This window comes from Melozone crissalis, unplaced genomic scaffold, assembly GCF_028551555.1.
Source record: "Melozone crissalis strain CALT ecotype California unplaced genomic scaffold, PUWL_Pcris_2 ptg000013l_1, whole genome shotgun sequence".
In the NCBI taxonomy this organism is placed as follows: Eukaryota; Metazoa; Chordata; class Aves; order Passeriformes; family Passerellidae; genus Melozone; species Melozone crissalis.
This window is the reverse complement of record NW_026535791.1, coordinates 49636712-49650047: the sequence shown is the minus strand read 5'-3', so window position 1 is coordinate 49650047 and position 13336 is coordinate 49636712. Positions and strand designations below refer to the sequence as shown.

General features: G+C 37.0%; 1 protein-coding gene across 1 annotated transcript in view; it reads left to right on the top strand.

The window, feature by feature from the left end:
• CUL4A (cullin 4A) overlaps nt 1-13336 on the top strand; it is a 34879-nt gene that overhangs the window by 3900 nt on the left and 17643 nt on the right. The window contains exons 3-9 of the mRNA XM_054271516.1: nt 170-274; nt 2378-2446; nt 4222-4295; nt 5701-5863; nt 7988-8077; nt 8514-8596; nt 11570-11637. Of these exons, the coding sequence (XP_054127491.1) occupies nt 170-274; nt 2378-2446; nt 4222-4295; nt 5701-5863; nt 7988-8077; nt 8514-8596; nt 11570-11637 (652 nt within the window). The remainder of the gene's footprint in view (nt 1-169; nt 275-2377; nt 2447-4221; nt 4296-5700; nt 5864-7987; nt 8078-8513; nt 8597-11569; nt 11638-13336) is intronic.

Sequence of the window (13336 nt, the reverse complement as noted above, 5' to 3'; positions counted from 1 at the left end):
GACTCCTGAAGTCTTAATTTTTCTACATAACTTTGTTTTGATGTTTTGGTTTTGTGCACAGCTTGAACATGTAACACTGAATTTTTTTTCCCTTGTAAGCCTTAATTACATAGACACAAAAATTTAAGTTGGTTTTTTGTCTCATTCATAATCCGTTTTTGGTTTTTAGGCTGTTGAAAATCTCTGTTCCTACAAAGTCTCTGCTACACTGTACAAACAGCTGCGACAAGTCTGTGAAGAACATGTGGAGGCACAAATCCTTCAGTTTAGAGAATATCCTTTTATCATGCACAGAAGTGGTTAGAATGGTTAGTTTAAATAATTATTTTTTAAAACAAGACTTTGCAAAAAATGCACCAGAAATTGTCAATGTGTTAAAGAGATTCTTTGCTTATATGTTTTTAAATCAGTCATAGGCAACTTTAGTCATCTGGGTGAATAATTTTTGTGTATTGATGTGTGGCATCCTAGTAAGAATTTATTTATCACTTTAATAGGGATGCAAATTTTACACTAAATCTAGAAAATGTCAATAGGACTGTGAGATTTCTCAGTAGGTATGAATTTCTGTGGCAGGTGAGTAGTGATGCTTATGGCAGCAATAGCTTAAAAAAATCACAGTGATTATCAACAACAGTAAAAAAAAAAATCAAACATAGTGTCTGTGTTTGACCAAAATAAGTACTGGTCAACAGTGATGTATCACAGAGGCATTCAACAAGCCTTCAAGTATTTTATGTATACCTTGGGAGGTTCTTGGAAGAGAGCTCTAAGTTCAAGAGATCATTTGGCTGTCTTGGGATGCATGGAAGGATGAAGTTTTATGGTAAATTTCCCCATGGTTTACTGAAGTTACATTGCTGGACTTTTCTTCTGGCTGAATGAGTCACAGAAGTGGCTGTAGATCTTCTGTGGACACCTGGCTGTAGCCAGCCCTGCTTCCTGAATCCAGTCAAGCTTTACATGCTGAGAATGTGCTTTACATCATAGGTGTCTTTTGTGTAGTAGCCATGGGCTTGCACTGCTGGAGCAGCAGATGAATAGTCTGGGTCCACCTTGGTGTCCCCAAATTCCTGGAAAATGCCTTAGCCAGCAGATGATGGATGGAGAGTGACATATTGAACAGATATTACAGCACTGTGGCTGCTGGCATTGTTTCCCAGCTCTCTATGGAATTTTTAGCAGAAAATGATAGAATAAAGTAGAAAAGATAGGATAAAGTAGAAAAAACAAGAGGCCAGGGCCCAGAACAAACCTCCTTTGCAGGTGAATGCTTTAAATGTGCTTTGAATTGTGACTCTCCATTTCTTGGTTCACTGCATTCCCCAGGAAGGTGCCTACACTCAGAAAATAATTCTGGGTTTTTAATGGTACATAGCACCAACATGATTTCAGGCTGTGTGATTTTGGTTTTTGTTGGTGGTTTGGTTTTTTATTTTTTTGGTGCTTTTTTTTTTGAGTCCCATTTATGACATCTGGCTTCTACCTAGCACATTAGTGCAGTAGTGTTTAACATACCTGGTCTTTGAGAGCCAAATCTTATAGTCTTCTTTAAAGCAGTGTACAACCATTTTTTGCATTCCTGCTTTTTCAGACTTCAGATGACGTTATGAAGAAAACATTTTAAAACTAGTGTTTCCAAACTTTGCTTTCACCTTGCCCTCTTGACAGGGTGATGGTGGATTGGAGGGTTGAAAATTTAATATTTTCCAGGTGTGCTGCTTTGTATCCCAAGGACATAAGATTCTTAAGATTAATCAGATTTGGCCACAATGAGTTGGAAATGATGATAATGTGTGGGAGAGGAAGGTAAAGCCTCATTTAGATTTACTTGTGAGATACATGAGAACTGTTTTATTTGTAAATAACAGTTGGATCTGTTGTGTAATGAGGAAGACTGTAGATTACTTAGGGTGACCTGGAGATGTATATGAAAAGAGTGGTATTTGGATTTGTTGAGGATTATTTAGAACTGTAACTGCTTTTAAGAGATTAGGGTCACTCCTGTTGTGCTCAGTGTGAACTCATTAAATAAACAAAATAACCTCTCCATCCCTCTCACCTCGGTTGGTGACAAACGTGTGTCTGACGCTGGTGGGATTTCTTGTTTAAATCTATATTAAGGTTGCACAGTGCAGCCACTAGATGGTATTACTGAAGAGCTGGGAGTGTTATTCCTTGAAAACACAGGGAGGCCTTTTGGAGAGCTGCCAGCCACTGTGCTGGGCAGCTCTGCAATTAATGGTTTATCCCTGGCAGGCACAGTAGCATTGGAATATCCATGGAGCAGCTTTGCCTAATGGCTGGCAAAGATCATCTCCAGAATATGGCCTCTAAAGATACTGGCAAACTAGTTTTCCTTAAAGGATGCTGTACAGATTCTCTGGATAGTCTTTTATTTTTAAAGAAGATAAATAAATGCTGGCAAGATCATTGCAGACAAATGGTAAGTTGAATGTTTGTTCAGAGTATCTATCCTTGAGGTGTGAAATCTGGCTAAAATTAGTTTGTCATAGTTTTAGCTTGGGACTGCACTGCATCTCCTCCTCCAAGTGTTAGCATTGCTTTTCACTTTCCCTTTTGCTGGCTGAGGGAACTTTTGTTTTTGAAATGTAGGTTCTGTTAACTCTGACTTTGATAGGTTCATTTAAGGATTGAACATCACTCAAATATATTGACACCATTTTTCCTTTGGGTGGAAAGAAAAACTAACCAAGGAATGCTGAAGTTGATTGCTGTTCATAATTTTAAGTAATTTGGGGAGTCTTTGCTTTTAAATAACTCCAAGAACTAGGTTAACTTGTAAATTTTTTTTTCAAAGCAGAGATTATTATCCTGACTATAGAGCTAAAAACCAGAAAGGATAAAGAACTGAAACTTGCTTTCTATCTGCCTTTTTTTGTCTTCTACCTCCACAATGATTTATGTTACAGAAAAGGTCCTCTCTGAAAAACACTTTATGAAAACTGTGCCTTTAAGAACTCATTATTATAATTCCAAACTAACATTTTACAAAGAGTTTTTATTGCATTGTCACTTACTTAGCATTGGCTGCTGATGCCCCATATGGTTAAATTTCTATTTTCATTCCTCAAATCCACTGTTCTTTCCTTTCCTGTGAGGTTTGGGCAGAGGTATATGATTTTTATCTGAATTAAAAATGGAAGGTATTAGGGAAACTATTTGAATTCAGCAGTCTGATGGAAAGAGTTGAAGATACTGCCTTGAAAATGTAGTTAGTGTGAACCTGTGTTTTCATGAAAGGGATTTTGCTATGAACACTGTTTGATTTAATTACTTCTAAGCATTCTTTTTTTTTTTTTTTCCTTCCTTAAAGCAACAACCTCTAGCAAGTGGCTCTCTTGCCCATGTGCTGGGTTGGCACTTGTGCTATTTAAGAAAAAACCCCACCTTTATTGCTGTTTTACATTAATATGCTTGGCCAGTAGCTATATCAGCCTGAGAATTGCTTCAGGGGCAATGAAATCTTTTAGGAAAGGAGTAGGTGGACAGCTGGGAATAGAAATCTCTGTCTAGCCTGGGGGGAGTTCCTGACATCCAGAGTTACACTAATGCTAAACTGGGAGTTGGGCAACCTTTTTATGAGCAAAGGTAAAAATGGATTTTGAATGTAAAAGTCTAGTAAGCTACAAAACCACCTCCTCCTCCCACTTCTTTATTTAAAAAAAACAGATAATACGTTTTTATACCTTCTTTTGACTGTTGGATTTAATGTATCTCTATTTTTCTTATGAATTTGGCAGCTAGCTTTTACTATGTAAAGATCTGTTGCACAGCTTATTACTGTCTTAGTTTAAACCTTTGTTGTTTTGGTTTTTTTTTATTTTAAAGCAAGAAGCATGGCAGCATGCTATTTCAGGGTGTTTACTGACTGTATTGGAGGTACTGTTTGAATAGTATGTCAGTATACTGATATACCTTTGTATATCAGTGGTATAAAACTCCTAACAAGCTAATAAAACTATTTAGTTAATAGTTATGAATTTGAAAGCTGTCTTGGATGTACTTGGGAATACCACCAAGTAATAGTATTAAATTCAATAGATTGCATACCCATGTCTGTACAAGTCACCATAAAAGTTTAAAATATCTACATCAGTAAATGAGGTGTGTGTCTGTGATGTAGTTTTTCAAAGTTGTTTTATAATTTAAAATACCACATGGAGGTGAAGAGAAAAATATTTTCTTTATATGTTTCAGATCATGATCAGAAGCATTTTCTTATTTTTGGATCGTACATATGTGCTTCAGAATTCAGTGCTTCCTTCTATATGGTAGGTATCCATGTAAGTATTCCTATAATCTTGAGAGTGTTGATGTGCTATTACATTTGCAAAGATTGAAAATAAATTTTTCACATTATATTTGATAATAGATCTCTAAAATTTTGTGTCAGTTTATGGAGATGCATGTGTCAGCATATGTGTGTGTCATGTCCTCCTTCCCCAGGAATACTCACTATCAAGGGTGAGTAAAAGAGGAAGGTCTGTGAACATGGGCTTCAAAGTCAAGGTTTATGTGTGGCTGTTGTTGTCAGAGCCTGGTGAGGCTGAGTCTGTAGGAACCTCCCCTTGACTGCTGCTTCCCACCTTAGCACTGGCCCAGCATTACAGGTGCTCCTGGTTTTGACAAAATTCAACATTCAGCTTCTTGCTCTGTTTTTTTTAAGTGAGTCAGATACAGTGTCTGGGTGCAGTTTCTTTCCAGCTCTGGTCACTTGATGATGAATTTGTACTTTCAGCTCACCATGGTCACATCTTTGGGCATTCTGCTTTAAAGCATCCCCCCTAAGGGGCATTTTACATCATTCCCAAGCAAACAAACCCAGGCTTTGCCAAAAATTTCTGGTACTGTTACTACTTTATCTGAAGCACCCTCCCCACCAAAAAAAAAAGTAGATAAAGTACTGAAGTAAGAGCATGTTTTTTCCCTCCCTGGCTGGCTGCTTTGCTCTTGTGAGTTCCTCATGGTGTCTGAAGAGCCTGGCGTCTTTCTCCAGCCTCTTGCTTGTCCACTGGACATCCTTTCCCAGCTTCAGCAGTTTTCCTCCAACTCTTTGTGTTAGGCTTCTTTTTACTAAACATTGGTGATGAGGTCTGTTCATACTTTGTCTTATTTTTCTCCCACTGGTAAAATTCCTTTTATTGAAATCCTGATGCATGTGAAGAAGTCAGAGGTAACAAGTTCTATCTAGGATTGCTCAGTTTTCAATATTTAACAATTGGCTGCTTCATGGCATAGAGGCACCATTCCTCATCATCTTAGAATGAAACAAGAATCTGATAGAGGTGGTAAGATGCTGAAGAGACAAAGAATTCATGCTTTGAACAAAACCTACGAATTACATATAGAATGTCTGATCCAAGGAATTTTATATTAAGGTATATGATCAGTTTTGTTTGGTTTTTTATTTAATGAGCAGAGAAACTTAGTCTATTATGTGAAAGTTGGACAGGCTGGTAACAGTTCTCCACTGAAGTGTATGCCTCTGGTAACATGTGATCTGGTATTTTTAGCATAATTCTTGTTACAGTTTTGTTAGAGGATGGCATCAAAAAGAGTACACACACCATTAATATATTTTTTCTGTATAATATATATACACACTATATATTTTAAACATATATATGATTTTTTCAAAAGACTCAACAGTGTGACTAATTTTCAATATTTACATAGGGATATGGGGCTAGAGTTATTTAGAAACCATATCATTAATGACAAGCAAGTTCAAACCAAGACTATTGATGGAATTCTCCTGCTGATCGAGCGAGAACGAAATGGTGAAGCTGTGGACAGGAGCTTGCTGCGGAGTTTGTTGAGCATGCTCTCAGATCTGCAGGTGAGTACAGCCAAATTCACTAGTAACAGCTTGGTTTAGAATCACAGTGTGGATTGCTGAGTCGTGTTTTGTTCAAAAATTACCCTGTTCACCTAGTGAATGTGTGCAAAATCTGGCTATTACATTGATATGATTGCCTTTTTTACCCCATTGCAATCTTGTACTGTTTTTAAAAGAGACCTCTTGGCCTGTTTTCCTTAGCAGAGGTAATGGCCTCAGATCTTAATAGATTTGCAGTATTTTGTCTGTCTTAATCACTCACTGTCTCATCCTAATGCCGGATAAATGTAGGAACAGAAAAATCCCTCTCTGTCACTGTAAAAAGGTGTCACTTTTTGGAGTCCAGATCTTGGGTCTATTTCACAAAAACTTCACTCTGCTGGCAACTTCTTAGAAATGCTGAGGATAGAATGGGATGCCATATTAAGGCCAAGGTTTTCAGATAGATCATGTCAAGCTGCAACTTACTGGAACTTTCCATGAGCAGAGATAGTAAGTACCAAGGAGACTGACAAGTGCTGTGCTTCTGGCTTCCACATAGGTTGTCCTTGAGTTAAGGTTGCAGCCTTGTGTGATCTGCAGTGAAACTTTGGAGCTATCCGTCATTCCTAAAACCTGCTCAGGTTGCTCCATTTCATAGTGGCAGTACAGCGTTACAAAACTGGCTGAAGGTTTGAAGGAGTTTGAAGAGGCAGGCTGCATAAAAAAGCCCTTTCTGGTTAGGCAGCTTACCTGGTTTTCTGTCTTTCATGTTAATCCTCTTGACTTTAATCTGTAGCTTCCTCTCTCATCCCAGAAAAATGAGTCTGTTTGAGAGAGAAGCCATTGAAAAAAGAAAAAAATTAGGTTTTTGAAAGTGATAGAATGGCTTGGGTTGGAAGGGGCCTTAAAGATCATCTGTGACAGTGTTCACAGGGGTCTTATGAAGAGGGAAGAGACAAGCATCTGACTCTATATTTCAAAAGGCTTGATTTATTATTTTATGGTATATATTACATTAAAACTATACTAAAAGAATAGAAAAAAAAGTTTCATCAGAAGGCTAGGCTAAGAATAGAAAGGAATGATAACAAAGGTTTGTGGCTCAGAGTCTGAGCCAGCTAGGCTGTGATTGGCCTTTAATTACAAATATTCACATGAGACCAATCACAGATGTACCTGTTGCATTCCACAGCAGCAGACAATCATTGTTTACATTTTGTTTCTGAGGCCTCTCAGCTTCTCAGGAGGAAAAAAATCCTAAGGAAAGGATTTTTCATAAAGAGATGTCTGCAACAATCGTCTAGCTCCAACTTCCCTGCATTGGGCAGAGAACCTTCAACTAGTAGTCTTTAAGAGACAAAAAGTGGTCAGAATGTAATGAATTTTACAGCTTTATGTGTTTTGGAAAAAATATTTTCTTCTATTCTTCCACCACACTCAAGGAAAATTGCCTTTTTCTTTCCACTGTCCCTCTGTTTGCATATGAATCCATAGTTCCTCAGACTGTTACAACTTTTTCTTTATGTAGTTGTTCTTTCTGGCTTATTTCCTTTCTATAGTAAACTGTTAGTCATTATGCAGAGATTTTTTTTAATGTCTATGATTTTTATTGGTGCCTTTTTTGCACACCTCATTTGTTCCCTGTAGAAGAAGTTCACCTTATTTGATATAATTCATTTTTCCTGGGCCACTGAGAGAAACTTAGCAGATCTGAAGATGTGTTACTCAGCATATTAATATTTTACTGATGACAGTTACCTGGTTTGTGCTAGTTGGAAGGAGTTTTTTGCTACAGAAATATGAGTGGGAGTTTAGCTCTCGGGTGAATTGGATGTCATTGCTGTGCTGTGATGTTGGGTACTGGTGGTGGGCTGTGTACCTTAAAAACAGAAGCCTGTTAATTTAGACTGTTCAAGTACTGATGACTGAAACAAATTGTTGCTGCTCTGGGAAGATAGTTCTGAACTCAGTCATTCTGGAATCAGTGGGCAAACAGAAAATTTGTTAGTGTAATGTTACAGTGATGTTTCTCACAGCTGTGTACTTCCTTAAAATTTTACTTGCCCTTTTACACCTGACTAACAAAAATGATACTGTTACTATGAGCTTAATGTGAGTAACTACATTGATTTCTCGAGCCAGGTTTACAAGAAATCATTTGAACAGAGGTTTCTAGAAGAGACAAATTGTTTATATGCTGCAGAAGGCCAAAGATTAATGCAGGAAAGAGAGGTAGGTGCATGTGGTCGATGATGGCTTTTATGTTAGTTTTATCAACTCTGGGATTACGTAAGAACTTTGGTAGTGCCATGGTGTATTATCCAGTGAAATTTACTGGCACACAGGTATTCAAAACACAGTATGTTGATATGGACCATGGTATTGTATCAACAGAGCAGACCCCAGGTTGTACTGGAATTTGATAGATAAAATTGTGTAGTAACACAGTGACATTTTTGTAGCTAAAGTCACATTATCAACTATAGTACCTTTAATATGAAGTAACATTGATAAATAAAAATACAGATTATGCAGTACATAACATTCTGGTGGAATAGTCCTTTCCAATTAATGTACTCTTTTAAAAATGTAATTTAATTGTCATGGAACAAGATTAGCTGCCTTTCATACCTCTATAGTTGAACTGATCATTCTCTTGTCTTGTTAGGTCCCAGAATATCTTCACCATGTTAATAAACGTTTGGAAGAAGAAGCAGACAGAGTTATAACATATTTAGATCACGGCACACAGTGAGTACAAATTTTATTTTTTTTATTGTAAGTCAAGCATTCTTCATAAATCAGTATGATTATCTGTGGTTGTAGAGACACTGAGATAATGTCTTCATTATCTTACAGATAGTATCTTGTTGAGGGTGCTTATGAAATAGCTTGTTGTTTAAGACTTTGGTTTTATCAAAAGTTAGTTCCTTAAAATAAAAGTATATTTTCAGTAAGAAAGAAGACATATGTTCAGAAATATTAATTCTGTATAGTGCATTTAAAAATTTTTGTGTAAGAGCTCAAATTTCCATTATCAAAACAGCAGCTGATTTTAGCCTTTCATGAACTGATAACATCTTTAACCACAAATCTCTTGAGGGAAGGAAAGACTCATTAGAAAAAAAAGCAAAACCACAAACAAACAAAAACCCAAACAAAATCTGAAAAAACCCAGAAGGGCAGAGGTCATGAGTATCATTTTTAAACAGTCCAAGGTGTGAGCTTAACAGGGCATCAACTGCTGCCAATGCACTCTGTGAGGTAGCTTGTCCTTTTTCATGTGGGTTTTAAGTAATAGTTTGTGTTTTGTTAAATTAACACACTCCTGCAGGAACTGGCACTACATAAATCCATATAGAATTTGTCTGTAGCAAGTGGTTGCTTTTTTTCTTTAGTTAAGAATGTGACATTAAATTTATTGGGTTTTAGTCTTCTGGAGGATTTATTGGCATGTCATTTGGTGTCTAAAACGATAACTGAATAAAAATTATATTTTATCTTCAGACATTTTATATAGATGTATAGATATACACGTATGTGTGGTGTGTGTCATGGCACATATTTGAACTTGGATCTTCCTGTAAATGCTGATTGCAGGGTGACTAGCTTTTTCTGGTGAAATCACTCATATTGAAATATGTGGAACTTTCTGTTTATAAAGTTATAGCAAATATATGCATTTATTTACTGTTTAGGTTAAAAAAATAGGTTGATACCATTGCATTTTCAGTCTCGGTAGACATCAAGTGCTTGCATTGAATCTCACCCTTAAGGGCTTAGAAACCTACTTTTAGTAGGGTTCATGCTAATTTTCTTCCCTTGCATTAAGAAACAGCAGTTGTTAAAATTAGAGCACTTGAGCGTTCCTGGGATCATATTGTTTCTCTGTGTGTGCATGAAAACAGCAGAAAGGATGCTATTTAGCAGGATAAAGGATGCTATTTAGTTGCAGCTGGCTTGATCTTGAGATGGAAACAGTACTTCTAGGACAAAAACCATTCCAAATACTTCAGACAGCACCTGGGACAACACAAGTGTGTTGTTGCAGCCCACAGGGGGATTCTTTCAGCCCAGCAGTACATGCTGCTCTGGACAGCTGACCAGTTTAAGCGTGTCACCTTCTCAGTCAGTAGGTGACCAAGGTACATGGCTTTGAGGTCATACAGAAGGTACCTTCCGACTCCTTCCTTAGCCAAGATACTGATTTTGATTGCTTGCTAGGATGTAGTGCTTTGCCTCTTGCCTCAAGCAAATAAATTGTCCCTTCTCTGTACTCAGAATAGGTCTTGCAGGGCAGGGGGTGGTATTTCATACAACCCTGTTGGAAACAGCCAGCAGCTGCAGATAGCAGTAGTTGGAAATGGCAGGAGATATGGAAAAATGGCCATGTGTGTTAAAAACAAGGATCTGTTTAAACAGCATTTCATGTTCACTTATGACCACTGAAGGGAACAACTAGAGGCAATGTATGTGATGCCCTGACACTCTCCTGAAATCTGCCTGTTTTCAGCTCAGTGTATTTTCTGAACCTGCTGGCATTTGTGTCTTTGTGTCTTAGAAATACTTGCAGTCTCTGATAGGGATTCACATCAGCTTTTCTGTTTGTTTCAGGCTTTGACAAAGGGCTCCACAGGTGCTAAAGTGCCTCCTTTTAAGTCTGGTGCCAGCAGCGTTGCTGATGACCCCAGTTCATTCGTTGAAAATAAAAGTGATCTGTCAGTTCCCTTCCACCCTTTCCTGCCTGTTAATGGTATCCCTAAGTCTAGACATTGCAGTTGTCTCTTGTAGCTGCTGCTGCATGTTTTGGTCATCCCTGCTTCCTTCTCTGACCCTTTCCAAATGAAGGACCTGAACTGGTGTGTTGTGTGGAAGGTCAGGCATGTCACTGATGGCTGTTTCAGGAAAGAGGGTGTGTTAGCAAAGGTACCCTTTCAGCAAAAGTGAATCCTCCTACAGGAACGGCTGCCATCAGTCCAAGCTGAGCACCTCTCTTCCAGGAAATCCCAATTAAGGTTCTGAGAACCACTTTTGTAATACTTAACCCTTAAAGAAATAGTTGGTCTTAGGTTGTTCCATTGTAAGGAGGGTAGAAGTTTAAACATTGGAATTAATTAATGAAGTGCCTTTGCACTTCAGACATTTATTTTATCTTTTAGGTGATGAAAGGTGTAAGGAAAAACTTCCCATTATTTTTCAGTTCTGTCTAAAATGCGTGTATAAAGGTAAAAAGTAGGGCATATTCAAGGAGAAATTTAAAAGTTTTTCCAAACTTGTGTTTTGTGCCTCTTGCTCAATTTATGCTTGTGTGCACATGTAACAAAATGAGCTGAAAATTTTACAATTAGCTGAATTTTTAACATAAGTAGTGTGTATTATTTTGGTTTGAAGTTCAAACCCTTGGAGGTTTTTGGGTTGTTTGCTTGTTTGTTTCCAGAACTCAATGGCTTTTTTTCCAGTTATGCTTTTGTATTGACTTTTGCAATGTAAGCTTCTCACTTCTGCTGTGTAAGGAATTTAATTTTATCAATTTATTTTTATATTACATACACAATTTATTGTTGTCTTATATCATGTGATGGTTTTTGTCTTAATTTCTAACCTGTAAGTATAAAATTGCTAGGTTTTTTGCATTATAATGTAAGTTATGCACAACTACACTGTGACAGAAGGCAACTCCTTTATACTGTAATGCTTCTAATATTTTTTTCTTGTATAATTCAGGAAACCACTGATTGCTTGTGTGGAGAAGCAGCTTCTAGGAGAACACTTATCAGCTATTTTGCAAAAAGGTATTTTTTTAATAGTTGTAATCTTTGATTAGCAATGGAATCTCACACTCTGCAATAGCTATAAATTCCATGGCTTTTACTTCAGGAGGTATATTAGTCATGGGAAAAACTTCCACAGACACAGAAGACCAATCCTGGGATTGTTACCCTCACTGTGAGAAGTAAATGGGGTATTTGGAAAGAAATGTCTAAAATCTAATTCCATATTTGTAAAGGCTGCTAAGCCTCTAAATCTCCTTTAACTTGCAGCAGTGGGCTTAGGAATTAAACCTTGGAACTGCTTCTTTCTTAGAATTATATAAACTTCTAAATGAGAGCTGCAGTTACTGTTGTAGCTTCTTTTATGTGATAATCACACATCTCAAGTGCAATAATTTCACATATTCTTGTGATTGTGTAGTTTAAGAATCATGAGTTACTGGAACTGCCAGCATTTGAGGCAATGAGCTTTCATATGCCTTTGTCCCTTTTGTCTGGAAATTTCAGATAAGAAGTGCAGCCTTCTTAGGAGGTCCTTATTCATACATTAGTGTGTTCAAATTGCCATTTCTTTGTTCCTCTAAAATTTTAATATCTCCTTTTTTGCTGAATTTCTGGGTCTGTTCAGCATTCCCTGATCTTTGAATACTTGAAGTTATTTTTTCTTTCGCTTGCAGCAGCCATATTTTAGGTTTTAGATCTTCTAGCAAATTGTCCTTACATCTGTGTTTTCTTTTATGTTGCAAAACAGATGTCCCTGGTAGTCTGGTATCTTCAAGCTCCCTCACATCCGTGTTTAACACTTTCATGTTATACATACTCTTTCTGTGTCTTTTTTTGTCCCTTTTAAAGATGAATTATGCTCAATTTTATCTCAACTATGCTGGGAATAGCTTGTTTCACTGTTTTCAATACATTTATAGAAATAAGCTTGGTCACTTCATCTTAGCTATTCTTAAACTTATAAACAGAAGGTAAAATAATTATATTTTGCTGATATGTGTTAATTTTGCTTGCTCTTTAATTCAAGTATGATTAAGTAACTTTTCCAATGATATGCTTATTTATCAAGTGGCTTCAGCAGGAAGTATGTGGTCTTGTTTTAAACTGAACTTTTTCTTGGTTTACAATCTGTATGAGCCATCCATGTAAATATGGAGAAACTTTTACATTTTTTGAGCTCTCTGGTTACTGTGTTTCATTACTCCAGGATTGTCAGATCAGGTTTTGCATTCTATGTCTCTACTGGAAAAAAAATAGTAAAAAAGCTTCTGTTATCACTTGACTTGCTTAGTTTTCTGTATTTGTTTGATCTAGGACATGTTTTAATTTGCTTATGACATCTTAGTATTCTGTTCAAGTAGAAGAAGATGCTGCCTTTTGTAGGTTTTCTTCATTAAGTCAAGGAATGTGAAGTAGTCAGTTTGATGCAGGAGTAAAAACCTTAAAAATGCAGGGTCTGTATAAGAAACCTTTTTTCCCTTACATTAGTATAACTGCTGTTGACTAGTATTTGGGGTCAGATCTAGTGGTGGGGTTTTTTTTGTGAGTAAATAGATTTTCCCAAGGCTATAGCAGTGCTTTCTGGAAGCTCTGTGAAACCTTTTATCAGAGGACTTGGCTGCATATCCTTTTTGTTTGTCAAATGTGTGACTAAATATTTTTTTCAGTTGCACAGCTCATATTAGAGGAAGAGGGAAGGCTGTATGTTGTTATCTAG